General features: G+C 58.0%; 9 protein-coding genes across 9 annotated transcripts; 5 read left to right on the top strand and 4 right to left on the bottom strand.

Annotated features, from left to right (window-relative positions):
• Positions 1-1,683: 1,683 nt before the first annotated feature.
• Positions 1,684-3,965, top strand: BXZ73DRAFT_82125 (uncharacterized protein; the record flags this gene model as incomplete). The annotated part of the gene is made up of 8 exons (XM_048023651.1): positions 1,684-1,865; positions 1,936-2,023; positions 2,162-2,202; positions 2,244-2,769; positions 2,959-3,073; positions 3,169-3,298; positions 3,559-3,695; positions 3,763-3,965. The coding sequence occupies 8 exons, from the start codon at positions 1,684-1,686 to the stop codon at positions 3,963-3,965; spliced, it is 1,422 nt and encodes a 473-aa protein (XP_047872026.1).
• A 1,530-nt stretch (positions 3,966-5,495) lies between these two features.
• Positions 5,496-7,598, top strand: BXZ73DRAFT_93061 (O-methylsterigmatocystin oxidoreductase; the record flags this gene model as incomplete). The annotated part of the gene is made up of 10 exons (XM_048026575.1): positions 5,496-5,550; positions 5,577-5,720; positions 5,774-5,882; positions 5,955-6,143; positions 6,208-6,472; positions 6,525-6,663; positions 6,755-7,058; positions 7,120-7,248; positions 7,311-7,454; positions 7,508-7,598. 10 exons carry the CDS (start codon positions 5,496-5,498, stop codon positions 7,596-7,598), a joined length of 1,569 nt encoding a protein of 522 aa, XP_047872025.1.
• Positions 7,599-8,444: 846 nt separating this feature from the next.
• BXZ73DRAFT_93060 (uncharacterized protein) lies at positions 8,445-11,127 on the bottom strand (the record flags this gene model as incomplete). Its single annotated transcript, XM_048026574.1, has 10 exons — positions 8,445-9,352; positions 9,405-9,516; positions 9,590-9,636; positions 9,686-9,763; positions 9,818-9,968; positions 10,079-10,129; positions 10,345-10,466; positions 10,618-10,646; positions 10,694-10,756; positions 10,883-11,127. The coding sequence occupies 10 exons, from the start codon at positions 11,125-11,127 to the stop codon at positions 8,445-8,447; spliced, it is 1,806 nt and encodes a 601-aa protein (XP_047872024.1).
• Positions 11,128-11,889: 762 nt separating this feature from the next.
• BXZ73DRAFT_107197 (UbiE family methyltransferase) lies at positions 11,890-12,704 on the top strand (the record flags this gene model as incomplete). The annotated part of the gene is made up of 2 exons (XM_048016860.1): positions 11,890-12,022; positions 12,076-12,704. The coding sequence occupies 2 exons, from the start codon at positions 11,890-11,892 to the stop codon at positions 12,702-12,704; spliced, it is 762 nt and encodes a 253-aa protein (XP_047872023.1).
• Positions 12,705-13,204: 500 nt separating this feature from the next.
• BXZ73DRAFT_93058 (glycoside hydrolase family 105 protein) lies at positions 13,205-14,663 on the top strand (the record flags this gene model as incomplete). Its single annotated transcript, XM_048026573.1, has 6 exons — positions 13,205-13,539; positions 13,598-13,621; positions 13,674-13,795; positions 13,850-13,933; positions 13,988-14,523; positions 14,577-14,663. 6 exons carry the CDS (start codon positions 13,205-13,207, stop codon positions 14,661-14,663), a joined length of 1,188 nt encoding a protein of 395 aa, XP_047872022.1.
• Positions 14,664-15,275: 612 nt separating this feature from the next.
• BXZ73DRAFT_82121 (cytochrome P450) lies at positions 15,276-17,388 on the bottom strand (the record flags this gene model as incomplete). The annotated part of the gene is made up of 9 exons (XM_048023650.1): positions 15,276-15,354; positions 15,406-15,549; positions 15,676-15,732; positions 15,791-16,062; positions 16,124-16,137; positions 16,199-16,566; positions 16,640-16,834; positions 16,955-17,084; positions 17,148-17,388. 9 exons carry the CDS (start codon positions 17,386-17,388, stop codon positions 15,276-15,278), a joined length of 1,500 nt encoding a protein of 499 aa, XP_047872021.1.
• Positions 17,389-19,434: 2,046 nt separating this feature from the next.
• On the top strand, positions 19,435-20,485 carry BXZ73DRAFT_82120 (uncharacterized protein; the record flags this gene model as incomplete). The annotated part of the gene is made up of 5 exons (XM_048023649.1): positions 19,435-19,455; positions 19,788-19,889; positions 19,962-20,060; positions 20,107-20,257; positions 20,316-20,485. The coding sequence occupies 5 exons, from the start codon at positions 19,435-19,437 to the stop codon at positions 20,483-20,485; spliced, it is 543 nt and encodes a 180-aa protein (XP_047872020.1).
• An 841-nt stretch (positions 20,486-21,326) lies between these two features.
• On the bottom strand, positions 21,327-23,415 carry BXZ73DRAFT_107192 (cytochrome P450; the record flags this gene model as incomplete). Its single annotated transcript, XM_048016859.1, has 10 exons — positions 21,327-21,405; positions 21,457-21,600; positions 21,725-21,781; positions 21,840-21,951; positions 22,068-22,107; positions 22,168-22,181; positions 22,243-22,607; positions 22,680-22,874; positions 22,984-23,080; positions 23,178-23,415. The coding sequence occupies 10 exons, from the start codon at positions 23,413-23,415 to the stop codon at positions 21,327-21,329; spliced, it is 1,341 nt and encodes a 446-aa protein (XP_047872019.1).
• Positions 23,416-23,917: 502 nt separating this feature from the next.
• On the bottom strand, positions 23,918-26,002 carry BXZ73DRAFT_93057 (O-methylsterigmatocystin oxidoreductase; the record flags this gene model as incomplete). Its single annotated transcript, XM_048026572.1, has 11 exons — positions 23,918-23,990; positions 24,054-24,212; positions 24,256-24,384; positions 24,444-24,715; positions 24,766-24,779; positions 24,835-24,964; positions 25,013-25,070; positions 25,091-25,273; positions 25,395-25,517; positions 25,567-25,696; positions 25,750-26,002. The coding sequence occupies 11 exons, from the start codon at positions 26,000-26,002 to the stop codon at positions 23,918-23,920; spliced, it is 1,524 nt and encodes a 507-aa protein (XP_047872018.1).
• Positions 26,003-27,660: the final 1,658 nt, after the last annotated feature.

Below are 27,660 nucleotides of genomic sequence, written 5' to 3'. Positions count from 1 at the left end.
CTTTTCCTCCGCGCTCCCTGTGGCCGTTCCCGCTGACTTCTCCCGCCTCCCTCCCCCTTCCCCGACGCAACCATCCACCTCTCCACGCCCAACCAATTCACCCTTTCGCGCCCATGGCGCCCCTCCATGCCCGATCTGTCTATCTTGCCGCGCTCAACCGACCTTTCCGCGCTCTCCACATTGATTTCTCTATCAGGTAAGCAATCCCCAGATACGAGTTTTCTACATTACTGACCACTCCGATAGTACTCACAATAGGGAACACTCCGTCAATTCGGGGAGACGTGCTGGACGAGAGGCTTCAAGCTCGGCCACATCGCCGACCATGTAAGTTCTTTGTTCTGCTCATGTTTCCGTTGCGTAGAATACCGGCTGTTTCGTATTTACCCCGAATGGATTATTGTGCGATTGGAATTATACGTGCGCCCCAGTGTGCGACGGAAGGCGATAGTGTTCCGCAGTTATCTGTCATCTCCTCCGCTAAATCTGACACTTTATCGTGAGGTGCTATCATTTCATGCGCCGCAGATGACCGATATATGGTCGCACGCGCACCCAGAAATGATAGCACTGTCCGCGAGGTACGATCATCATTTGATAGTGGAAGAAGCAGACGATAATACACTATGAGTTACTGCAGTACTTGGATGCTCAGCTACTGTCTATTGTCTTCGCTATCACTAACTATCGTACGCTACGAATGCCCGTCCACTATCAGACGCTACCGTTTCCGCGCCCATTTTGCTGATGCCGGCCGCCTGGAATCGTCACTGCGATGTACGGGGGCTAGTCACTTCAGAAACCATGCAGTCAAGATAAAAGAGATACTGACCAAGTGATGCGTTCACTCCAAGATTGCCGGCGGTGGTGGTGGGCGGGGTACGTATGATGCATCATATGGTGGGCTAGCTGAGCCATGCATCAGCAAAAGGTGTTTTCCATGGTAGCGCCCGATAACACGCGACACCGCCATATCGGGACAGGTCATCTATTGTCTGCGCGATAAATGATGGTAGCAGAACGGTAGCAGCTGACATTAATTCGTCTTTGCTATGACATTTGATCGCATTTTGTGGCCGCATACAGGATATGATGTATTTACTACCGGCACTAGTAGCTTAAACAGAAAGCTGTAGTCGATGATCGTCGATGATCATGGGCTCCTTCAAGGGTGAATCATGGGGCGCGTGGGGTGCATAAGAGGTTCGTATTGAGCTATACATTCGATTTGCAAAGACGCGAACAGTGTGCACGGCAGAGAACGCGGTGCGCGCGAGGATGGATGGACGACGGCGCGGGCGCCTGTTCAATCGCTTACGGGCCGCGGACCGACGGCGGCGACGGCGAGTCCCACCTTGCCTCCTCCCATCCTCCTCTGTTCCCCCAGTTTGTTCTTGACGCTTCTTCTTTTTCGCTTCTCTGCGGCACCTCGTCGTGCTATGAAAATCCTCTTCTTCATCAGAATGTCTGCTTCTAAAGTGGGACACGCGATCCAAACGCGGAACATCGACTCGTGTCCTTGCTCATTTGAGCATTGTTTTCCATTAGGTGCGCATTTCATCTCTCCCTTGCGTTCCTTGAAGCGACCCAGTCCCCAGACAGCGAGGCGGGAGCAAATAGTTCATTGCACATATAACGAAGTCCTCACTCTCGCGGTGGCAGAATATGCGCGGGAGCAAAACCATGACACTCACCTGGAGGACCTCGACCTTTCGCACGACGCTCACATGCGAGCGCGAGCTCGTGAAATGTACAGGAGAAATGTGGTATCGCACGGCGGGGTCGTTTGGGCATCGCAACCTGGCTCGTCCTACGCCCAGCGCGTGGTCCGTGCTCGTGAGGCCAGTGCGTATGGGTATTCCAAGGTGCGCTGGTCACCCCCTCTCATGGTGGACGTCTAAATCATACCGTGTCGGGCTATCTCGCTTGCCCTAGGTGCCCCGATAGGCCGGCCAAGTATACGCATGCGCCCGTTGTAGCCATGTGCGCTTCAGCACCGTCCAGGGTTCCTGGGGGGAGCGTGGTACGTTGACGCTTTTATCCGCTTCTGTACGTACCGCGAGCTATAGCGAGGTCGCACCTCGCCGTCACCGCGACGCTCGCTCAGGGCATGCCGCTTTTCATTCGCACGCATGGTTATGTGGGCCATGTCCAACCGTAGAATCCCGCGCTCTTATCGAATGATGTGCGGGGTGAACACCTGTACGTCTATCCTCTCTGTGTTTCTACGTCCCTGGTGCCAGCTGCCAGACATGCTATTCAATGCACTCTTTGTCAAATTCCATTCTCTCCGCCAAGTCAGGCCTCTTCAAGCTCTCCCACTGGCAACCTGTAGGCATACAACACGTAATTGAAGCTGCTCAACAATGTCGATTTCGAGCTCGCCAAGCAGGTCGTCCAGAACGTCGGCGAGCCCGTCTCGACTCTCCTCTAAACCCGCGTGGCCCGACGCCGAACCCTCTTTCCGCGAAGCTCTCCCAGCTCGCCGCCTTCGCCCTCCGCGAGCCAACGATCAAACCACGCCGCATTGCAATTCTTGTCGTCGATGACTTCAACCCTGCGCGGGTTGACGGCACCTCCACTGCGCTCAAGGCCGAAATGGTGACCATGTGGATCGTCGGGCCATGCTGGAGGCCTGCGGGCGATGGCAGGAGCAAGCCTGCCTACTCCGCGGACCACCACTACGGGGATCAGCGAAGCGCTCTGTTCAACGCCATCGTCGTCGCGAGCAGCGCGGCAAACGCCCGCACTGGGCACTGGGCGAGGGCAGTGAGTAGGTAGAGAGTTAAGTCAAGATATATATCGCTGTGGAGACTTACTGATATGGAGGTCCGTGTTGGTAGCGACATTATGAAGTCCAAAGGAAGTTGCTTACGGTGATTTCTTGCTAATTGTTGTGACCCGATGCGGCGGCGTCACAGTGGCGTCCCGCTTTGACCTCCTCTCGGTTGTTCCGAGACATGGGCGCATGTGCGGGCATGCGCGCCTATTACTGGACTCAACCCGCGACCGTCATCATCCCCCAAGTGCGATGTGCCACTCACGCTCGCGCACGACCATGTATCAAGACGTGGTGAGTTCCTCATCATTCTCTGCTCCCAGCATCTGGTTCACCGTACTCACACTTCTATCGACATCGACATGGCTTTCAACACCCTCTCGTGGCAGACGTCGTCGCCCTCACGGCCGCCACTCTGCGCCCTAGGTTCCACCTCCACGAAGCCAACACGACCCCCCTCTCTCTACATTTCCGCATCTGCGGACTCGACACGAGTCACGACGTGTGGTTCGCAACGGGGTGAGCTCGGTGCACCTCCTGAACGCGAGGCTTCAAGTTATGGCGCTTATAGCGGCGGGTCGGTCACATGTGATGAGCCACCGTCCATACGAGGTGTGAACTTTGGTTAACATATCCCCTTCCGCCTCTTCTCCTCTTCAAACTGATTCCTCAGCCTTGCCGACAGTGTCACCGACTCAACGTTGCTTCCGTCGGTAACCACTGACCTATCACCAATTCGCGTGCCCTCGATCAACTCGCTGTACTCGCAAGCTGGGTAGTCTTGGCCCGGACCTCCTGCTCATCGCGCGCCCCGACATGATGTCAATCTCTCACGACTACGGCGTCTTCATCGAGGACGAGGGCATGATCGCCCTCCGCGGGCTCTTTCTCATCGACTCTATGAAGGTATCCTCAGGTGCGTCCGTAAAGTTGGAGCAACATACGTTCGACGGCTGATCGTGCGTTCGGTGGGGCTGGACAAGCAATCACGATCAATAACCTCCCAATCAACCGCTCGGTCGAGGAGACGATCCGGCTCGTGAAGGCGTTCCAGTTCACCCAGTGGATGCGTCTCTCTTCCTCCGCGTTCCCCGTCGCCGCTCCCGCTGACCTCTCCTTCAGCCTCACACCCCCTTCCCCTCCCCCGTTTGCGACGCAGCCGCAGGAAGAGCATGGTGAGGAGTGAGGGAGCGAAGACAATGAAGACGCGAGCATCTACGCTCAAGGCGACCACCTCCCTGCCCCCAACCAATTAACCCTTTCGCGCCCATGGTGCCCGACCTGTCTATCCCGCCGCACTCAACCCACCTTTCTGCGCTCTCCACACTGATTCCTCTATCAGGTAAGCAATCTCTAGATGCGAATTCTCTACAGGCCGTTACTGACCACTTCGATAGTACTCACGATAGGGAACACTTCCTTCAATTCGGGGAGATGTGCTGGTTGAGAGGCTTCAAGTACTCGGCTACATCACGATTCACCGACTACGTAAGTTCTTTGTTCTGCTAATGTGTGCGTTGTGTAGAATACCCGCTGTTTCATATTTACCCCAAATGGATTATTGCGCGATTGAACCATATATGTGTGATTAGATGCGAGCCCCAGTGTACGACGGAAGACGATAATCTTCCGCAGGGTGCTGTAGGTTCTCTGTCATCTCCTCCGCTAACTCTGACCTCTTATCGTGTAGCGCTATCATCTCATGCGCCACAGATGACCGATATACGGTCGCGCGCGCACTCAGACCTGATAGCCCTGCCCGCGAGAATCGATCATCAGTTGATAGCGGAAGAAGCAGACGGCCGTACAATACGGGATACTGCATTCTTTGGATACTAATCTACCTTCTATTGTCTTCGCTAGCACTAACTACCGTACGCTACAAATGCCCTAGTGCACGATCATACGCTATCGTTTCTGCACCTACTTTGCTGATGATATGAATACTGTTTCTCTCATCAATCCCCCGGTTGGGTAGAATTTGGAAACCGTGGCAGCCTCGGTGGCTTCGTATGCACAGTACATTCAGGTCGCGGTTTGATTTCATTAGGGCCTTTGAAGAGTCCGGCTGTAAACCAGTTCAATATGAGAACGCGACGGACCTTAATGAGACACGGCCTGCCCTGAAGAAATGACGTCATGGTATAGTCGTACGGAAGCGCCCGCTTGCGCTGGCGTTTGCATTGCGTCGAGCGAGGTACTTGCTTGTTTTTCTACCCGGCTGACTCTCTCTCATCACCTTCCACCATGTACTCTGATTCAGCCGACACAGAAAATCACAACGCATCTACTAGTTGGCTCAAAGGAGAGGCCCCACAAACACCAACCTCTCGCATGATCCATGGTGTGGTCCATATGGCTCAATACACATGTGGACCGACGGTCCCGAGGCCCTGACGGGATATGACCAATGTTACGGGTGCGTACTTGAAGTTATCATCCCATGACCCGGACCGACAAGTTTCCCCGAACCGTGACAGAGTCCCCAGTGCCATAATCGGGCCTGCGCATGGTTATCTTCCGGGTATGTCGGGGCGCACAAAGTTATCGAATTCCCTCAAGTCAACAAACCTTCTCGTGCCGACCTCCCGGAGCTTTCGAAAGCGCACCCAAGCGCAATGCATCCATGCATGTCGTCATCTTCCAAAGTCGGCGCGCGTCTTGCGAGCGCGGTATAATACAACAGCGGGATCAGCGTGCCAGCGAGTCGGCAACGATGCAGGGCTACTCCAACCTCTTTCAGCCCCACTCGCCGTTGCGGGCAGCCTACTGTCATTCGCCCTCCTTGTCCTCCGAGTCCGCATTCGCGCCGCCTGGCGGACGCGTACCAAAGGTCGTCCTCTTCCGCCCTCCCCGAACCCTTTGCCGATAATTGGAAACATGCTCGACATGCCGACGAAGAAGCCTTGGGTTGGGTTCCGGGAGCTATGCGCTCGATACGGTGCTTATATGCGGTCCAGTCCTCCATGCGGATCGAACGCTGACGCCGCTCAGGTGATGTTGTACACTTGCAGGTGTTCGGTCAACATATGATCGTCCTCGACTCCGCAGAAGCAATCACAGAGTTCCTGGAGAAGCGAACCAACAACACCTCCGATCGACTGTCACACCTGTCATCCGTCTGTGAGCCCGAACCGTCTATCGTTGTTTCGTTCTGTCTCATCCTCTGGCATAGAATTGGAGTTGACTGGCTTGTTGGATTGCTGCCATATGGTGACATGTGGAGGAAGTACAGGCGGGCGTTCTGGCAATATTTTCACCCTAACGCGGTTTCCGCCTACCGTCCGGTGCAGTTAGCTGTCACACGCAAGTTCTTGGTGAAGCTACTGAGAGACCCCTCAGATTTCAAACAACTCACTCGCTTGTAAGCCATATTGCTTCCAAATCCGGAGTCTTTCCAGCATGTCTAATGCGCATCTTCACCGCAGCTCGTTCTCGGCCACGATCCTGAAAGTTGGATACGGGATTGATATCGACGACCCCGACCATCCGCTCATCCGTGTAATCGACGATGCGCTTGAAGGGACTGCTCAAACATTCATCCCCGGAAGGTACCTCGTCGACACGTTTCCCGCGCTGGAATATCTTCCATCCTGGATCCCCGGAGCCGGCTTTCAAAAGCTGTTTGCCAAGTGGAAGGAGGCGACCTCGATGTTACTTCGTATGCCTTACGAGCAACGTAACGAAGCGTTTGTGAGTCTTACGCCTTTGTGTCCCTCGTCACGAGACTGATGAGTACGAGTAGACCGAGGACGTCGTCCCATACGATCAAGCCAGCATTTTGGATTCGTTAAGTGCACGAATACAAGCTGAAGATGGGGACGCGAAGCTCAGTCAAGAACAGGAGGCGCTCGTTCAGAAAGTCCTCGGGGTTGCATTTGAAGGTATGGTACAGTGATACGAGGACCCCTCGAATGTCGCTGATTAGCCCGGCACCATATAGGTGGTGCGGACACGGTAAGATAAATCTAATAGCTGCCATTTTTCCCACTGAACACGTTGAAAAGACGATTGGAAGCGTTTACGCCGCGTTCCTCGCGATGTCCCTCTTCCCGGAAGTGCAAAATCGCGCTCAAGCAGAACTGGACGCCGTCGTTGGCCCGCACCGTCTGCCAACATTCGAAGATCGAGACAAACTGGTATACGTTAACGCACTCATCAAGGAGTCGCTCCGCTGGCACAACATCACCCCCCTCAGTATCGCTCACAGAACGAATGTAGACGACGAGTTCTGTGGATACTTTGTCCCGGCAGGGACGGTACTCGTGGCGAACGTGTGGTGAGGTCGAACGCCGTCACACAAGCATATGCAACTAATTGACGCGCTGTGAACTTCCTAGGTCGTGCATGCACGACCCCATCGTCTACCCCGACCCGGACGAGTTCCGCCCGGAACGCTTCATCCGCGACGGCAAGCTGGACCCGGACGTGCGCGACCCGATGAATTACGCATTCGGGTTTGGCAGGAGGTGGGCCGTGCGCGCCATGATCATCTGCATGGGACTTACGCCCCTCGCGTCTTCTGCTTCAGGATCTGTCCCGGCAGACACTTCGCCGACGCCGGACTCTTTCTCAACGTCGTCTCGGTGCTGCACGTCTTCAACATCGGCCCGCCTGTAGACAGTGCTGGGAACCCCATCAAGGTTGTGCCGTCGCAGTCTGACGGGTTCCTCTCGTACGTCATTATGCTCTTCTGCTTGCCGCGGCCTGCTCTGATTCTCTCCGCAGGTACCCCGAGGACTGTCGGTGCACCTTCACGCCGCGATCCGCCCAAGCGTCTGCGCTCATTCTTGGCGGAGGAACAGCTGACGGACATTGAGTTTGAGTGTATCATACCATCCACGTACGCACGCAGCGGTCGCGAAATCTGGAAAGAATGAGTTGCTCTTCCCCCCAATGGACACACAAAGTCCACTATATCTTCACTCTCATCTGCATGTGACCAACTGGCCCTCTTCTGAAGCGTCCCGCCAAGACGCAAACCACATAGCACCAATCAACGTATGCAACCCATGCAACGGGCATCCGAACATCCGACGGTGTTCGCATGCAATTCAGCCCGACCCTAGGGAGGTCGGCCCACACCCACGAGGTACTGCTCATCCGCAGGTACCGTGAGCTCGAACCGCAGCCATTGGCGCGTTCAATGCCCTCAGACCCTGCCGCGCTCGTCTGCCCTTCCTTCCTTCCGCGACCACCGGGGGCATGCTGCGACTTCTGGTCTGAGAAGGTCCAGAGGGTTCAAACCCACCGCACAATACAAAGGACGGGTTTGCGGGGCCCCAGTTCCGTGCCCTGTGCCCCGCTCGTCACGACGTTTTCATTCGCCTCATATCAGCGGTGCAGTGGACCGAGGAACCGACTGAGCGATCGGTTGCAGACCGAGAGGGCGTGGATGTCAGCGTGTCTATCTTTCATTAACGAGAGCACACCAGGCGACGATCGTGGGCTACGGTACCGACAAACGAGTGTGCGTGAGGGCGGAAGCACCAGAGCGACCAGGAAACATAACATAAGATAATACAGCAAAACCAACCGGCTGGGAATGAACCGAAGCGTCCGACCACAGAGGAACGCCCCCGTCGCGACAGGTCCCGCGCAGTGCTGCGTGCAGAGAGCGGGTCCCCCACGACGCTCCACCCACACCCAAGCAGAGCCCGCAGACTCACTGCGCGTCCCCGTTCGCGTCCTGCGCCGGGAGGGCGGGGACGGGCGGCGCGTCGGGCGCACTGAAGAAGCCCTCCGCGGTGATGCTCACCGCGGTGACGCCCGCGCCCGCGCCCTTGCCCGTCCCACGTTGCGTGCCGCGCCCGAGCGCGATGGAGCCCTTGCGCCCGCCCGCGCCGCCGCCGGCGTGGCCGCGCTCGATGCTGATCGTCGACCGCGTCCGGTTCGCGTTCACGGTGGCGTACGCGCTCGGGGGCCCGCCACCGCCGACGGAGCGCGCGGTGACGTCGCGCGAACCGCCGGTGCGGTGGTGCGGGCGGAAGGTGCTGTGGCCACCGGCGCTGGAGAAGCGGCTCGGGTTCGCGCTCCCGGGACCGAGGGGCATGACGAGCATCGCGTCGTCGATGTCGTCGTCGTCGAGCAGCGCGCTGTCGCGGTTGTTGAGCGACGGGCTCCCCGGAGAGCCCAGCGCCGCGAACGCGGGGTCGGGGTGGTGCAGAATGTCCTGCGCGTGGTCGGGCGCGAGCGCTTCGGAGCGGTCGGGGACGTCGTCGAAGACCTCGTAATAGCGTTGAATACAGAGCTTGATCACCATCCCAAGTGTCGTCTTACCCTCTGGAGCAGGCGGTGGCGGCGGGGCTGAAAGTGATGCATGGTGTTGTGAGGGTGAGCGTGGAGGCTGCTGAGATGGGGTGCCCTGGGACTGCGACTGGAGCTGGGAGGGAAGGTTCGTGCTGGATGCAGCGCGTGTCGAGTCGAAGAGGGTGGGCGCATTGGGAACAGAGCACATCATGACATCGCGCATGGGGTTTGAGCTTGAGACGAGGTTGGGGCAGATCACGACGGTGAGATTGTGAGCATCCATGCGATTCGCTGCGGAATGTCTCTGCACATCATATAGAAGATCTAGGAAGTAAGGACTCAGCACCAGTACGGTGCGACGAATCAAGGAACGTACGGAGGATGCTGTTCAAGAGGATGTAAACGCATGGTGGAAGCTCAGGAAGGAGAATTTCCCTAATGTACATGATAGCGGCCATGTCGTTGAGGTCTTCGTCGGCATAGGGCATCTTCGGATGAGGGGGTAGAGCGCCTCCGGGAAAATGGGCTCAGGGAGGTCATGGAGATACTTTTTCAGAGTACCGCGGCCAGATGAGGGTCCCCGAAGGTGTCTAGAGACACGACGTGACCTGAAGAGTGTGAGAGGAGAGGGTATGCCGTGTAATCAGATGGACTCACCGCGATCGTACGCCTGAGCTGCCTGTTTTAGCAACACCGAATTGGGTGACCGACGGAACAGGCCCTCATCCTGCAAGCCTATAGGTGCTTGTGATTGCGATGGAGCTTGCAAGGACATAAACCAAGGCGCACCTGTAGCGCGGAGATATTGTATACAGTCACGGACAACCCGTGGCAGCCCGCCCTTCTCTCCGTCGAATCCCATGAGTTCTTCAAGCGGGACGCCGAAAAGGTCTGATCGCGTCATGACCGGAAGTTGGATTTGCTTCTCATGCTTGAGATTCTCTCTACCCGGATCATTGGTTTACCGAGGGTGGGTGGGAAAGGCCAGTGAACTTGAAAAAGTGACTCACTGGTACACTGCTGGGGGTATATCTATTTGCGTAAGGGGACGTGGTATGCCAACTCCGAAAGGGTATTGATATAAGTTATCTTGCGGAAAAACTTGGGGCTAAACGGGATGAGTCAAGCCCGAGAACGAGACTACTATTAACTCACCTGATGATTGCTCCGGCCAGGGAGAACAACACTGGGAGGAGGTCAGAATGGACAAAAGCAGTCAAGGAACTCAACGCACTCTTCGTGAAGAAATTTGAATGAACAACATACTACGAATCGTAAGTTACGACGGAGAGTTGGACCATGGGGCATATACTCACCAGGCGTTTGAGGTTTTTGCGATACTTGCGACTCAAACTCCGGTATGCTTTCCAGACCCAATTCCAACCCGGTGTATGTCGGTTGCCGGCAGCCAGAAATACGACCGTGTAGTCCGACTCAACTATGAGCGGAGAGTCAGCTGAAACGAACATAGACGCATCACACCGGATGATTCTGAATTGCGTAAAAGATGGAAGCATAGTCGAGCACAGGGGCTAGGGAACCGGAGAGACTTCGCGGGGAGGGAACAGTGCAAAAGAGGTCATACTCACCATAAAGATCCAAATATGACAAGATGCGGCTGGGTTGAGGTGAGATTATGTGCTACGCCATATACTGAACACTAACCTCAAGAGCAAGTCATAGGAGACGTCCTGTGGGTCAGGCATTGCAGCCGCGCACATCACAATCCTGCGGGTGTGGATTCAATATACTTTGCAAAATTTCCACCGCGCATAACGCACATTGGACGTGTCCTGTATGATAAAGACAAGCAATGAGTCGCATGAGCGAGGTGGGTAGAAGGGGATTGCGCACTCATAGTCCACTCCTGCCTGGAAGATCAGCCTGCTCATAACCTCCTGAATGCGTTCGTGCCCGTAGAGTTCTGGAGGTCCGTTATCGGAGGTAGAGTTCTTGCGGAACGGCTGCTTGAAGAAGGACTTGCGCTTCGCCGTCAGGGGGGAGTCGGGGGGTGCGTCAAATGCAGAGCGCGACGGCGAGTTGAGATTTGCCGAGAGCGCCGCAAGCCGCTGCTTGAGGGACAATGGATTCGGGGGCATGGCGCGTAGTGTCGGATGCGAGGCGAGGTGAAGGGGGTGAGGGCGGATGGGAAGAGGTGACAGGCGGGACTGGCGGAGTGATATGAAACGCGTAAGGCACTGAGAATGGGTGGACTGGACAAGGATGTGTCACTTGCGACAAAGCACGGAGGAGGGGGTGCTGTTACCGTCCCCGCTGAGCAGTTGGCGACGTTGGAGAGGAGGGGGCGAGGACTCGTACTCAGGAGCGTGCAGGAAGAGGCGAGACGGACGCCACCGCCTGGCTGCTCGCCCGCATTAGCGCCTGCCAAAGCGGGCGCGTGACGAGTGGAGTGACGTCGGAGTCACACTGCGCGGAACAGAATTAGATCTAATGGGCGCCTTGCCAGATCATGATATCATGCAGGCCCCCCTTGAGTCCTCCCCGAAGTTGAAGAGTCTGTCTATCACCCAGTGCACGAAGGCGAGCCTCGAACCGTCTCGGAATGCTCCTCTGTCCTTCTTCGTCACTCATTGAGGCCTTCGGGCCATGAGCCGAAACCGGCATGCATTCGAAATTAGAAGCTCCCTCTGTGGCTGCATGACTCGATCGTAGCTTGAGCAGACAACTATATCAAGAAGCTCGCAGGTTGATACAGGACCAGGTTGCCAACCGCGATCTTCCAACCGTCCTCTGTTCCCAGTGCCTCAGATCCCTCTGTGAGTCAATGATATCGCGACCATCGCACATTTACATGCTCATCGCTCATCCTTACCCCTAATGACTAGAAATCGTCCAACGATATGGCAGAAAAAGCCGTCTACACTCACGGACACCACTCCTCCGTCTTGAGCTCTCACACCTGGCGTACTGTGAAGAACTCTGCCGCCTTCCTCATCCCATACCTCAAGCCCAACCTCGCCATCCTCGACATTGGTTGTGGCCGGGCACCATCACCGCCGATCTCGCTGCAAACTACGTCCCCGAAGGCCACGTAACCGGCGTCGACTACTCCCACGATGTGGTTGACAACGCGAAGGCGTACGCCGTCGAGCGTGGCGTCACCAACATAGCCTTCCAGCAGGCCGACGCCAACCACCTGCCCTTCCCCGACGCTTCCTTTGACGTCGTCCACTGCCACCAGGTCCTCCAGCACGTCGCTGACCCGGTCCAGGTTCTACGCGAGATGCGCCGCGTCACAAGGTCCGGCGGCATCGTCGCCGCACGAGAGGTCGACTTCACCTCCATCGCCTGGTGGCCGCTCCTCGATGGCATGGACGACTGGCTGAACAAGTACAATGCCGTCGCCCGCGCCAACGGCGGAGATCCTGCCGCGGGCCGCAAGCTACACGTCTGGGCCAAGGAGGCGGGGTACCCGGCGGAGAGCCTCACGCTGACCGCGGGGGCGTGGTGCTATGCGACGCCCCAGGAGCGCGCCTGGTGGAGCACCGTTTGGGCGGAGCGCACCCTGTCATCCAACTTCGCACCGACTGCGCTCAAGCACGGCATTCACACTCAGGAGAGCCTGGAGAAGACTGCAGAGGTTTGGCGCAAGTGGGGAGCAGATGAAGACGGCTGGTGGTCATGCCTGCATGGAGAGCTCGTCTCGAAGGTCTAGGGAACAGCGTACCCAGTGTTCTGAGAAACGATGAAGGGTTATGAACGCATATTTGTAGTATTTCCAAATTGTCTCGTGAAGTTGGGATGAGAAGCCGCCATGCCCAGCCCTATGCCTGCCCTCTGTGTCCACATGCGAGGGCTCTGACGATCCTGTGGTAAGGCAAATACGTAAGAGTCTATACAGCCAGGGTTCGCGCCATGTCCTATGATCCGCACATCTGCACATGATGATCCAGACTTGATCCAGACGAAGTCGAATATCCACACGGGATGGGCGGGCCGGGACGGCCCGGGTAGGGAAGCGACAGCGCAGTGCGTACCTGCACCTTCGACTGCACCTTGATCACATCTGACGTTGTAGAACCAATTACCGGAGCCACATGCTTGCTGGGATCACCTCCCTTGCCCCGATGTATATCCTCCAACATCCACGGCTCTATATATGCGAGCGCGAGGGGCTCATCGGGACCTCGACTCACTACCGCTGGCAACATCACCATGTTGTCTCTCGGTTCGCTGCTGGTCTCAACACTGCTCCTTCTGGGCAACCTTCGGGCCTCTTTTGCCAAACCATCTTCCTATGCGGTGTGGGCAGCAGACTCGGCCATCACTCGGGGTCAAGGCAACGGCTATGACGACTACAACGACCCGACCAAGCCCGTGGTCTCGTACGAGCATGGAGAGCTCCAGTGGGGCCTCATGCGACTCTACTCGGAGACCGGGAACAAGACGTACTACGATTACATTCTAGACGCCTCCAATGTGATTGTGTATGACAACGGTAGTATCATCAGCGACTACTCCTTCTCGGATTACTCATTAGACCCTGTTCGGTGAGTGATCCTGCCTTGCACAATGCACAACACTTGAATTGACTCTTTCCATTTACAGTACGGGCCCAACATTTGTCTATTTGTGCGTTGATCAGAATTTTCTCTCGTGATGACGTACTTACGCATCTCATCAGGTATCAGAAAACAAGGGATAAGAAGTGGAAAACGGCGGCAGACACCTACCACACGCAGCTGATGAGCCACCCCCGGACTGCCCAAGGGCAATTCTGGCACAAAAAGCGTTACCCGAACCAAGGCACTATCGAAATTTTCTCCGTGGCAACGACAACACACTAACTCTCAATGACAGGCTGGCTCGATGGAATCTACATGGGCGACGTTTTCTACACCACTTACGTCAACGAGTTCCAGCCCACGAACTCCTCTGCATACGGTCAGTCCTCATGTGTCTTTTTGACGTCTTTCTCCCCTCACGCTGTGTTCACAGACGACATCGAGCTCCAGTTCAAGCTCATGTACGAGAACACCCTCGTGGCATCCACCCACCTCCTTTACCACGGCTACGACTACTCGCACACCGCCTCCTGGGCCTCTTCGGACCGCGGGCACTCGCCCGAGGTCTGGGACCGCGCCATAGGCTGGTACCTCATGGCCCTCGTCGACATCATCGAGATCTGGCCCGCGCACCGCAGCGACGCGACCTTCCGCACGCAGCTCAAGTCCTTGGCGCCCGCGGTCGCCGCCGCCGCGGACCCGGACCACGGCGTGTGGTGGCTCGTGCTGAGCCAGGCGGGGAGGAGCGGGAACTACTTCGAGAGCTCGGGCGCGGCGATGTTCGTGTACGCGCTGCTCAAGGGCGTCCGGCTCGGGTACCTCGACGACGCGGACGGGAGCCTGACCGCGGCGGCGAGCAGGGCGTTCGAGTACATGGTCGCGAACTGGGTCGTCGACAATGGGGACGGGACCATGGACTGGCTCAACACGGTCTCCGTGGGCAGTCTCAGCGGAGATGGGTCGTTCGCGGTGAGTCGTGCGGGTGATTTGCGTGCGGGACGGACGCTGATTGGATATCGTAGTACTACATCGCGCAGACGGTGAGGACGAACGACCTCAAGGGTCAGGCGGCGTTCTTGCTCGCAGCTCTCGAATACGAGAAGCTGTAGGCGCCAGAAGAGTGCCCATAATGTCATGTATTCGATCCGTAAGACAGTGTGTACTCATTAAGGGGTTCTCATACCTGCCATTGTGCCAGGTTGTTCAACTGTACCATGGATTTTTGTGGGGATAAACACTTCGGCCTATACAGAATGCGGCTTGCCGTGTCTTCGGACGTCTGCTTGTCAATGCAATGAGCGATGACAGGCGGGTATCTCAAGTATCCTTGACTTACGAGACAAGAAGGTCTTCCAGTTGCGGCTTGGTATTCCTTTCCTTTCCGTCTGCACCCAACGGAGGAGAGAAAGTAAAGAGGTGTAACAGCGTGACAACTAATGAATACCGCTGCATCGGCAGACCCTGTACTCCAATTAGCGATCTTCGCGAGTCGCACTTCCTCCCGAACCCGAAGTCATATTTCTCGGAGTCTCACACGTGTGGGTCAATCTTGCTGTCTTTGATCCAACGCTGAGACGGAACAGTACAGACGGGTTACATCACTAGTAATTGACAGTATCATACGGTACCCGGACATAACACAGATACACAGACCGGATCCAGGATGTACTCGTATTCATACATATGCGTACACCGAATCTTTCTCGTTGCTCTCGCCCTTATCAAACGAGCTCAGCCATGATGAGCGCCTCCGCCTGGGCTGAACGGCACTTGAGCGCACAGCGGCTATCTTCCGGGATCCTGTTCAGAGCATGAGATTTCGAGTGCGACCGCCAAAGAGAGAACACGCACGAAACGATACCGTCCCCCATCCGTGGGATAATCTTGATCTCGTGGCCCGTTTCGTCGAGCGGCGGAGTGATGTTGAAGGTGTGCAGGATCATGGCGATGTTGATGAAGAAGACGGCCTCCGCGAAGTACATTCCGGGGCAGATCCTGCGGCAGCGTGAGTATCGACTTTAGAGGGTGCGGAGAGGCGTTGGTCCTTGCCTCCGCCCGAAACCAAAGAGAAAGTCGGCCGGGTCCCTGATATCCCGGTCGAGCTCCCCGCCACGGATGAACCGCTCAGGGACGAAGTCATCGGGGCGCTCGTAAGCCTCCGGGTCGTGTAGAGCTGCCCTGTTTCGTCAGCAGTTAGACACCGACGCGCATCACTCGACACGGCATGACCACTCACCAGACGTTCGGCACCAGCAGCGTGCCCTTAGGGATGAAGTGGCCACCGAACTCTTCATCCTCCGTCGTGAGGTGCGGTACAGCGATCGGAGGAACCGGCATCCAGCGGTACATCTCACGGATGATGGCGTTGATGTACACCAGGGAGGGACGGTCGCTGAAGTCGGGGAGCCGCGTGGGACCGACGACGGCGTCGAGCTCGGCCTGCGCCTTCTTCTGCACTTCGGGGTAAAGGACCATCGCGAGGAAGAAAGACTTCATGGTTGATGCAGTCTGCGCAGAGCCCGGGAGTCAGAACTCGGTCGGTCAGGGGTGAGGATGAGCGTGCGCTCACGGTATCAACGCCCGCTGCAAAGTCACCACAATTAGCTCGCGCGACACGCGAGAAAGGAAGGAGACAAAGGCGCACCAGAGAAGACCACCGCAGCGACGTCTCGGGCGAGACCTTGCGCCTCGAGATCAGCCTTGGCGCCTTTGTCCACGACAGCGAGCATGTCATTGAGGACGCATTCCGGTTTAATCTCCTGGCTCATGAACTGCGCAAACGGCAGCGTCGTCATTCTTTCCAGCGCCCCCCGCCATTTCGCGAACTTGCGCTGGACCGGAACGAACGAGGAGGGGAGGTGCTGCAGGACCGGGAAGTAGTCGATGATGAAACCGCCGGCGAGGATGACCTCGCGCGTGCCGCGCACCCCGGCGTCAACCGCGAGGATGGCTTGGTCCTCCTCGGAGGCGTAGATGCCATACACAATCCGCAGGAGCATGCTCGAAATGGAGCTGTCGCGCGCCCAACGGCGTGAAACATCAGCTTCCCGTGCACTTGGGCGAAAGGGGCATGGCGAGCACGTACAACTCGACCTGCCTGTCGCGGTGCTCCGTAGACGGGTCGGCGAGGAGCCGCTGCAGCAGCTCGTGCGCAACGGCGCGCTGCGCGTCGCGGTACTTGACGATCCCAGTCGGGTTGAAGAACTGCGAGAAGAGCTTCCGGTTGGCGCGCCACCGCGGACCGTACCGCATGAACCCGAACGCGTCCCCATTGCCCGTTCTGTGTCGCGCCATTGGGAATCAGCCGATGCCAGGGACTCCCGAGCACCGGACCTCAGCCCGCCGTCCCCTACATCGTGGCGGCGGTGGGGGGGCTAGCCAGTGTGTACCGATCACTCACAGGAGCAAGCTCGGGCTCTGCAGGCGGTCTGACGACGTCGCCGACTTCTTCTCGAGGTACTCGAGCATGACCTCGGCGCTGCCCAGGATGACCATCCGCTGCGTGAGCATCTGGAGCGTCATCATGTTTCCTGCGCATGGGCGCGGCGGGAAATCAGCATCGGGCGGGCGGGAAGGGGTAGATATGGGCTTACCGTACTTCGCGCTGAGCTCGCGCAGGCCCTCCCACGGGCGGACGCGGGGCATGTCGAACAGGTTGCCGACGAGCGGGAGTCCGCGCGGGCCGGGGGGGAGAGGGCGGCCCCGCGCGCGCGTCTGCCATGCGGCGAGCGAGCGGGCGTAGAGCACGACGAGCGCGATGAGCGCGACCGAGGCGTAGGCGGGGAGGCTGGTGAGCGAGAAGGAGAGGCTGAAGGCTGAGGTGAGGACGTCCATGTCGATGGATGTTGTTGGCTCACCAGTCAAGTCGCGATGCGTTTTATAGCTGCGGAGGCTGAGGGTAGTCTGCGAGAAATCATATCAAGACCCCAGCCCACAGCGCTGCACCTAGACTCGCAAACCCGTCTCCTTACCTTTCTCCCGATCGGGGAGAGAGAGAGAGCGAGAGAGCGGTTCGGCGTCTCCCTTAAAGGGATATACCACGGAAGATATCAATGTGGCGTGATGGGAACAGCGGAGTTCGAAAGGCAAGGAGAAACTGGTCAAACTGGTCGCCCGTTTGGCAGGAGTCCAGGACCGCTCAAAAAGGAAGCTGGATGTGAGGGACTCAGAAAAATCGCGCGTTCAGCACCAGGCCTGCAGTCGTCTGGACGCGCGGGCGCTTCCCGCTCACCTGCCCGCGCGCCGCGTCCGCACTCTCTGGGTGCTGCGCTGGCAGCCTGGCATTCACACTCTGTTTAGGTGAGTTGATGAACATGTGCCTTGGAAGGTGCTAATAGTAGTCCTTGATGTCCAAACAGCGCTCCCTATCCTCGTCGAACATGGTCTCTTGTTGCAGCAACGGCGATGGCATCGCGCGAGCAGTGGCCACTGACTAGTACCGAGATCATATCGTCATCTCTCTCATGGCCCAATCGTGACGGCAGGGGCCCCTCTGCTCCACCTTCGTTTGCGACGTCAAGCTTATGATCAAGTTTCCCGCCCTCCTACGACAGCACACCCACTTGTTCGCCAGTTACACCCGCTTGAATGTGCTCCACTCCCACGTGCTTTCCCGTGTGATATCCTCATTGACACCCACGGCTGGGATGCCCGCGATGTATCCAGCGGCTGGTATTGCTTGCGGTATGTCATCCCTCGTGTCTGCGCCCCACCTCGCCCCCTCCAACATCGCTTATGTTCACCATGCATTGCAGCTCTGCGCCCCTGGCACAGCCCATATATGCGGGGTGGGGGGTTTGCACAGGCTCGACAGGACGCGCAGGCCCCACGGGAAGCGCTGACTCCGAGCACGGCAGCCTCGCTCCTCTGGAGCACGGCACCCTCAAGCTGCCCCGCCCCACCTACACGCCATTCCTGCCGGACCCCTCCCGGCGCATCCTCGCGCTGCACCTCGCCCAACACCTAGCAGTTCGCAACGGTCCTGCTCTCCGCCGCGGTCCTCCACGCGCTCGCCCGCAGCGGCACCGCGGCCGTGCCCTGAGACGCGTGGGGCGCGCGCGGCACCGTTGTGCTCGCGTCGTGCGAGCGCAGGATCACGCAACATTGCGACTGGACGTTCCCGTGGTGCTACCCGTTGCGCAAGTCGTCGCGCGGACTTCGGCGGCTTTCATCAGCGTACCTTCAGACTGTAACGACTTTCCCCAGCAGCACCTCGTCATCCCGTCATCTGCATGCCCCCTCCCCACCCCGGTTTTGCACCCTTTGCCTCCTCCACCCCGTCGAGCAGCGTATTAGCACCCGGCTTTCATGCGAGAATGACGATGTAGACCCACGTTTTCTCACAAATGATTCATTATGTACGATTATAACCAGCTGAAACAACCCGCACACCGGAGGGAATGGACTGGAGGGACGTGCACAGGGGAGCTCCAGTAACCCCCAGAGGCCAAAACGCGCGATTTTTCTAAGTCCCTCACATCCAGCTTCCTTTTTGAGCGGTCCTGCCAAACGGGCGACCAGTTTGACCAGCCTAGGCTCGAGCCTCGATCATCCAGCGGTTTACCGACCGGGCACGTCGGAGTTTGAACCGACCGGCTAGATGATCGAGCCTACGCTGCACCCTGCAGGGGCTTCACAGGCACACTCCGGAGCCCACTATAAGGGCCTGAGCGCGCGGCCCCGTAGGACTTCTATGCACCATCACGTGTCCCACATTAGTATGACACGAGCGTCCGATTGATTACCTGGATGCATGTCCTGCAGGGTGCACAAGGACATTAGGCCTCGTATAAGTAGCGCAGCACCGCCTAACACGCCACCACTCTGGGGCCTTCTCGTCTTTTTTTCGTCTGCTGTTTCTCCGACAGGCTCCAAGTCCCCATGTTCCCGATAGCTTCCACGGTGTGTGTTCTTACTGTCTAATAGTCCGATCGGCGTTGCTGACGTATTCCGGCCGGGTGGGTTTCAAGGTTTCGTCGAGGGCGACAGCGTGCACGTGTCGATGGAGGCCGCACATGCGTCCCGCAACACGACCGTCGAGGGGCTAACGTGGACGGAGATGCCCAGGCTGGGACGACGGGAGCCCCGGGGTGGACTGGCTCACCGCGGGGCTCACCGCGCTGCAGCTGCATGTCCCGTTCAAGGCCCCAGGGGCGATCGAGATCGGGGACCTCACGCTGGACTTCACGTAGGAGAGCGAGTGGACGCCGGTGACGAACTCGCGCACGGTGTAGGCGCGGATGGAGCTGCCGTTCGAGTTCGGGTTTGATATTGAGAGCATCCTGAACAGCTTTAACATCACGACGGAGCAGGGGGTGGTCGGTGGGCTGAACACGGTGAGCGCACTTCCCTGGATGCGCCAGGGGCAGCGGCGCCACGAGGGCTGATGTGTTGTTTGTGTACAGCAGGCCGCGAGCGCGTCCTTGACGCAGGGGACGATCAGCATCACCATCGAGAACACCCGCTTGAGGTGGTGGACTAACATCACCTGGTGTTCTCGTCGTTCAGTGAGCCCTCTCTGGGTAGCCGAACGACTCGCCGCAATGTCTCGAGATGTTGGGCCAGTTCGTTTCTTTGGGGGCACCAACGTCCAGGTCGCGAAGCATGAAGGTCGAATCACTCCTCGCCACGTTTGAGAGCCTGAACATCGACGCCATGATTCCTGCGCTCTCATCGAAGCTGCTGAACTTTGCGTCCTTGCAAGGTGCGCCGCATCGCGGGTGGCGAACGTTCTTACGCTGACATCAGCCTTCCGACGCTAGTGCTGTCCACGACCGGGGAGAACAACGTCTCGCACACGACCGTCTCGCTCGCGAACCCATTCACCGCCGCGCTCGAGATCACACACATCTCGTCCAACGTCACCTTCCAGGGTATTTCCCTCGGGACCATTGATGACGCCGTCTACGGTTGCGCTGCCCGTGGCGAGTAGCTGTCAATCGACGGGAGCATCCGTTCCGACAGCCTATCGGCAGGGTGCGGACAGTGCATCTCCACATCGCCCTCCTCCACCTCTGCATCCGCGTTGTCGCAGGACTGTAGTATTACTTGTTAGCCCCACTGTGTAACAACTTATTAATAAATATGTTTTGATCGCTGATCATATACAACAAGGATGGTCTGAAACAGAGAGGGAGATGATGAGCTCAGATGGCAGGGCCAATTCTAGTCGTGCAAGCTCGAGCCTGCCCTCAAGTGGTTCTCTCTATCATCTCCAAGTGCTCTAAAATTTCTAAAAACCTCTAACTTTTCTAAGCTTCCCTAAGTCCTCATGAAGTTAGAGGTTTTAGAAGCTTTAGAGAATTGACCAAGGTACTGATCAGTGACTGAGCGACGGCAGACGGGTACCTCAAGTATCCTAGACATACGAGACAAGGTCTTTCAGTTGCGGCTTGATATTTCTTTCCTTTCCGTCTGCACCCAACGGAGGAGAGAAGGTGAAGAAGCGTAACAGCGTGACGACTCTAATGAATACGGCTGCAATTCTGTACTCCAATTCGCGCTGGAAGCTTCTTGAATGGCACCTTCGCGAGTCGCACTTCCTCCCGAACCCGAACTCATATTTCTCAGAGTCTCACATGTGTGGGTCAATCTTGCTGTCTTTGATCCAACGCTGAGACGGAACAGTACAGACGGGTTACATCACTAGTAATTGACAGTATCGTACGATAACCAGACATAATACAGATACACAGACCGGATCCAGGACGTACTTGTATTCATACATATGCGTACACCGGACCTTGCTAGCTTGCTTGCTGCTCCCACCCTTATCAAACGAGCTCAGCCATGATGAGCGCCTCCGCCTGGGCTGAACGGCACTTGAGCGCGCAGCGGCTATCCTCCGGGATCCTGTTCAGAGTATGAGATTCCGAATACAGATCGCCCAGAGAGAACACGCACGACACGGCACCGTTCCCCATCCGTGGTATGATCTTGATCTCGTGGCCCGCTTCGTCGAGCGGCGGAGTGATGTTGAAGGTGTGCAGGATCATGGCGATGTTGATGAAGAGGACGGCCTCCGCGAAGAACCTTCCGGGGCAGATCCTGCGGTAGCATGAGTATCGAGTTCAGAGCGTGCGGGAGGCATCGGTCCTTGCCTCCGCCCGAAACCAAAGAGAAAGTCGGCCGGGTCCCTGATTCCCCATCGAGCTCCCCGCCACGGATGAACCGCTCAGGGAAGAAGTCGTCGGGGCGCTCGTAAACCTCCGGGTCGTGTAGAGCTGCCCTGTTTCGTCGGCGGTCAGACACCGACGCACGTCCCTCGACTCGGCGTGACCGCTCACCAGACGTTCGGCACCAGCAACGTGCCCTTGGGGATGAAGTGGCCACCGAACTCTTCATCCTCCGTCGTGAGGTGCGGGACGCCGATGGGGGGACCGGCATCCAGCGGTACATCTCACGGATGATGGCATTGATGTACACCAGGGAGGGCGGTCGCTGAAGTCGGGAAGCCGCGTGGGACCGACGACGGCATCGAGCTCGGCCTGCGCCTCTTCTGCACTTCGGGGTACAGAACCATCGCGAGGAAAAAGACTTGATGGTTGACGCAGTCTGCGCAGAGCCGGGAGTCAGAACTCGGTCGGTCAGGGGTGAGGATGAGCGTGCGCTCACAGTATCAGTGCCCGCTGCGAAGTCACAACACAATCAGCTCGCGCGACACCAGAAAGGAAGGAGACAAAGGCGCACCCGAGAAGACCACCGCAGCGACGTCTCGGGCGAGGCCTTGCGCCTCGGGATCAGCCTTGGCGCCCTTGTCCACGACAGCGAGCATATCGTTGAGGACGCATTCCGGTTTGACCTCCTGGCTCATGAACTGCGCGAACGGCAGCGCCGTCATTTTCTCCAGCGCCCCTCGCCATTTCGCGAACTTGCGCTGGACCGGGACGAACGAGGGGAGGTGTTGAAGGACCGGGAAGTAGTCGACGATGAAACCGCCGGCGAGGATGACCTCGCGCGTGCCGCGCACCCCGGCGTCAACCGCGAGGATGGCTTGGTCCTCCTCGGAGGCGTAGATGCCGTACACAATCCGCAGGAGCATGTTCGAAACGGAGCTGTCGCGCGCCCATCGGCGTGACACATCAGCGTCCGACGCGCTTAGCGAAAGGGGCATGGCGAGCACGTACAACTCGACCTGCCTGTCGCGGTGCTCCGTCGACGGATCGGCGAGGAGCCGCTGCAGCAGCTCGTGCGCGACGGCGCGCTGCGCGCCGCGGTACTTGACGATCCCGGTCGGGTTGAAGAACTGCGAGAAGAGCTTCCGGTTGGCGCGCCACCGCGGACCATACGGCATGAACCCGAACGCGTCCCCGTGGCCCGTCCTGTGTCGCGCCATTGGGAATCAGTCGACGCCAGGGACTACCGAGCCGACCGGACCTCCCGCCGCGGCGGTGGCGGCGGTGGTGGCGGTGGGCTAGCCATTGCACTCACAGGAGCACGCTCGGGCTCTGCAGGCGGTCCGAAGACGTCGCCGACTTCTTCTCGAGGTACTCGAGCATGACCTCGGCGCTGCCCAGGATACCATCCGCTGCGTGAGCATCTGGAGCGTCATCATGTTTCCTGTGCATGGGCGCGGTGGGAATCAGCGTCGGACGCGGCGCGGGAAGGGGTATACGTGGGCTTACCGTACTTCGCGCTGAGCTCGCGCAGGCCCTCCCACGGACGGACGCGGGGCATGTCGAACAGGTTGCCGACGAAGGGAGTCCGCGCGGGCCGGGGGGAGAGGGCGGCCCGCGCGCGCGTCTGCCATGCGGCGAGCGAGCGGGCGTAGAGCACGACGAGCGCGATGAGCGCGACCGAGGCGTAGGCGGGGAGGCTGGTGAGCGAGAAGGAGAGGCTGAAGGCTGAGGTGAGGACGTCCATGTCGATGGATGTTGTTGGCTCACCAGTCAGTCGCGATGTGCTTTATCACTGCGGAGGCTGGGGTTAGTCTGCGAGGAATCGTATTGGGACCCCAGCCCACAGCGCCGCACCCTGCAGGGGCTTCACAGGTACACTCCGGAGTCCACTAGGGCCTGAGCGCGCGGCTCCGAAGGACTTCTATGCATCATCACGTCTGCCACATTAGTATGGCACGAGCGTCCGATTGAATTACCTGGAAGCCTCGCAGAGCCACATATGTTTTGATGAAACCCAGCCTTTCGAGCAGAAGCAGTCGGGAGCGACACCAGACCGCGCGGCGCTCTAGTTTAGCACGGACACCGGTGGAGTAGTACACAGTCTTGTTCGCCACACCACATGTAGAATGCACAGTATGAGTGACGCGGCGGACACGGACGGACGCGCTCCATTACTCACCGGACATATACATCGGGCGCTGTAGTAGTGTACACTAGCGAACAACAACAGAAGATCCACATCTCCGTTACTCCGCCAGAATCAGGGACACCGCCTCTGCGGACCGGGGCTTGACCGTGCACCGGAACTCTTCGGGGTATCTGCGAGAAAGAAGGCACGGTGAGCGCGTGTGGCCGAGGGCAGAAAACTCGAGACGGACGCACGCGGCGAAGCTGTCCGAGAGCCTAACCTCCATCGGAATGGGCTCGCCAGCGTCGTCGAGCGGGACGCCGATGTCGAAGAGATGCAGGACCGTCGCGATGTTCAGGAAGAGCGCGGCGTCTGCGAAATACCGTCCTGGGCATATCCTGCCACCATGTCCCCTGCGCGTTAGCATAGCGGGAGCACTAGAACGTGACAGCTGACCTCCGTCCGAAGCCAAAGGCGAAGTCGAATGGATCGCGGACGTCAGGATCCAGCCGGCCGTCGCGGATAAATCGCTCTGGCCTGAACTCTTCGGGATTCTCGTACACTTCTGGGTCGTGCATGCAGGACCTGTCGCACTAAAATGAGTCGCCCGTCACCAGATAGTGCAGGGATCTCGGGACGCCTACCAGATGCTGGAGATAAGGACGGTTCCTTTCGGGATGAAGAAGCCCGAAATTTCGTCGTCTGCGGAGGTACGATGCGAGATCCCAAGTGGGGTAACGTTAAACCAACGCAAACTCTCTTTGATAATAGCGTTCACGTAAACACAGGCATCCCGGTCGTCGAAGGTGGGCAAGCGGCTGGGGCCAACGACTGCGTCCAGCTCTGCTTGCGCCGCCTTCATGACGTTGGGATAAAGCGACATTGCCAAGAATGTTGCTTGCATGGTTGAGAACGTCTGCAAGAGCCTTGGTCAGGGAGAGGCTGTGTGGTGAAGCGACCACAAACAGTGTCCGTTCCGGCTATGAACTTCCATGTGAGCGTGCGACATGCAGATTGGAAGATAAATTTCCATACCTCCTAGTGAGACGGCACATGTCTGCTTGATCACCGCTTCCACATCCTTGTCAACTCCTGACTTGTCACTCCTCCTGCCGAACTTCTCGATCATTGAGTCAACAATCGACTTTTCGTCTGAACGTTCTGCCTGCCGGTTTGTAAGGAGCCGCAGGCATAGCCGCAAAGAGAAACCTACCGAAGGAATCCGCTGCGCATAAGGCATCTCAACCGATTGAATCGAGGTCTCCCGCCATCTCGCAGCTGCTTCTGGAACCCGGCCCCGGGGAACCATGACGGCACGTATTCGAGCGCCGGGATCAGGTCGACGAGGTACTTCCCAGGCACGAAGAGCTGGGCAGTCCCCTGGAGCGACTCTTCCACCACCCGCATAATCTCGTTGTCTTCATCATCGCACTCAATGCCGTAAATGATCTTGAGCATCGTCGCAGCGAACGTGCTGACCCGGGGTGCCTGTTAGTTCGGGATCTAGGTAACGTAAGGGCTCCAACTCACAACCGGATGAGGTCCCTGAACTTCTCAGGGGTCAGAAGGAGCTTGCGCAAGAGCTTCCGGATGACAATGCCTGTGTCGGCTGATAGATGCTGATGGCGTTCGGGTTGAAGTGCTGCCAAAACGCCCGCCGGTGGTCCCGCCACGACTGGCCGTAGGGCATCAGGCCGAACACCCACTCGTTCGCGGTTCTGTGGGGAAACTTCAGCGGTCGCTCCACATCGTGCCACAGGGACTCACAGGCGAACCATGGGAGTGACCAAGCGGTCAGACGTGTTTGCCGCCCGTTTCTCCAGGAACTCCGAGATCGCTTCTGGGCTGTTCAGGACGATAGTGCGCTGCCCCATGACACTAAAGTGCATTATATCCCCTGTTCTGCTGTCAGACTACCGGCACAAAGAGGACAGATGGCAGGTGACGTACCGTATTGAGCGCACATCTCCCTCAAGCCCACCCACGGCCTGACTTTCGGCATGTCGAACATATTTCCGACAAACGGAAGCCCTCTCGGCCCAGGCGGAAGGGGCCGTCCTCGAGACCGCGCTCGCCACTCTAGGACGCGGCGAATGTACAGCGCCGTCGCGGAGCCGAAGACAGCGGCGAGCACAGTGGCGAGGTCGACGTGGGAGGCGAGATGCGCTAGCGCGGGGGCCAGCTCAGCTAGTGAGGGCAGCATGACGGCAGCTGCGAGTTGGGTGCGCCTCAGCCCCCAACTCGCGCCCTGCTTTATCATGGCGCATCAGGTGGTGGGAAGTCGCCTGGGTGCTTCCGACACTCCTCTTGATCGCGCACGAGGCGCGGGCTTCGCACCGGAGATGTGTTGACCGAGCAGGGGGCTGGGACCTGACCCCGTCGGTAACGCGGATGAGACGGGGACGTGGGATGTGCGTTGCAGTGGTGGCTGGCAGCTCATCAAACCGTATGCCCGGGCAGACAAGTGGCAAACTCTGGTCAACGGGTCCGGGCTGTGGCTTGCGTCGGACTTTGAGTGAGCGCATCCGTGATGCGCTGGAGCGCTGACATGTAATATGGACTAACGGCTCACCCAAACATAGCGTACATGTGCCGTGCCCTCACGATCTGTGGGTGGTACTGAATGGGCTGATGTGTGCTAGGCGTGAGAAGCGACTGACGAAGACATATTTCGAGCACCCACCTGTTGCTCGAGACGAGTATGCGAACACGTGCGTGAGCCTGACCTTGCATCTAGCGGGAAGAAGCCCGCTGGCTGCATCAGCGCGGGACGATTATCCACGTCACGGTAGGACGCAACCCGGAGGAGACGCCCGAGCACGCATATGGGTGCTGACTCAGCATTCCACAGATAAGCTCACCGTGGAATTGCCTTTGGATCTTGTCATGCGTGCATGTTGTCATAAGCGTGTGATCTTCATTGATTATTGTTTGCGAATCCGAGTTCTCATGGTCGTTTGCACCGCGTCTGATAAGAGGTGATGTCTAAACTATGGGAGCATTGAACGTTGAACGTTGAACGCTGAGCGACAACTCGGCATCACCCAAATCGCCACGGTTTGTTTCAATAGGTACCAAGGTAGTAATCTGCGACGCATCGAATTCGAACTCATCCATGAGGTGTGTCTAGCGTTTGTGCTGCAAGAAATGACTATTATCCTCAGGCTCAGGCGCTGGCTCCGCAATATACAGTTGGATTCGGGAGCGAGATTTCGGAACTTCAAATGGGTGGGTCATGCATGGACTTATCCAATCCGGCCCGACTTGGCCCCGCGGAGGCAGCGGTCAAGTCGTCGGACCGGAGTAAGGAACTCCTCTCGAGGGCGGTGAGGTGTCCTGGAACTTGAAGACGTACTCGGCGCGTTCGAACATGGGCCCCAGGGTCGGCATGGCTGGGGAAGGTGGGGGGTTTATATATGTTGCGACGGATGGATCGTGCACGAGGTCCATCCAGGTCAGTCACGCCGTCTGGTAGCATCGAGGCGTGTGCCAGCCAGACCGGAGCCGGATGAACGTCAGCACGCAAAAACCACGTGGATGACTCAACTTTGATCGGCCCTCCGGAAAAGGTGGTCCTGACTCAATATTCAATAGCCGCCCTGCAATAAAACGACTGAAACTCCCTCCGCGCTGCCCGCCCTTTGCTCCCCCCATCCCCTCCCGAGCTCCGCCCGCTCTGTCTCCTGGTGTCCCCTCCACTAGGTATCTTATTGTCGGATTTTGCCCGCATATATGTGCCGCCAACGCGATTTGACATTGTGTGACGCCACTCCCACTTTTGGCGCTCATCGGGGGAGACGCTATGATCGAGGGCGACGCCTCCTTCAGCCATCCGGCGTGCCGAGGCCCTTAATAGATAGG

Source organism: Epithele typhae (assembly GCF_022376455.1).
Source record: "Epithele typhae strain CBS 203.58 chromosome Unknown BXZ73scaffold_102, whole genome shotgun sequence".
In the NCBI taxonomy this organism is placed as follows: Eukaryota; Fungi; Basidiomycota; class Agaricomycetes; order Polyporales; family Epitheliaceae; genus Epithele; species Epithele typhae.
Note: the sequence above shows the minus strand (reverse complement) of the source record. Positions and strands in the feature narration are given on the sequence as shown.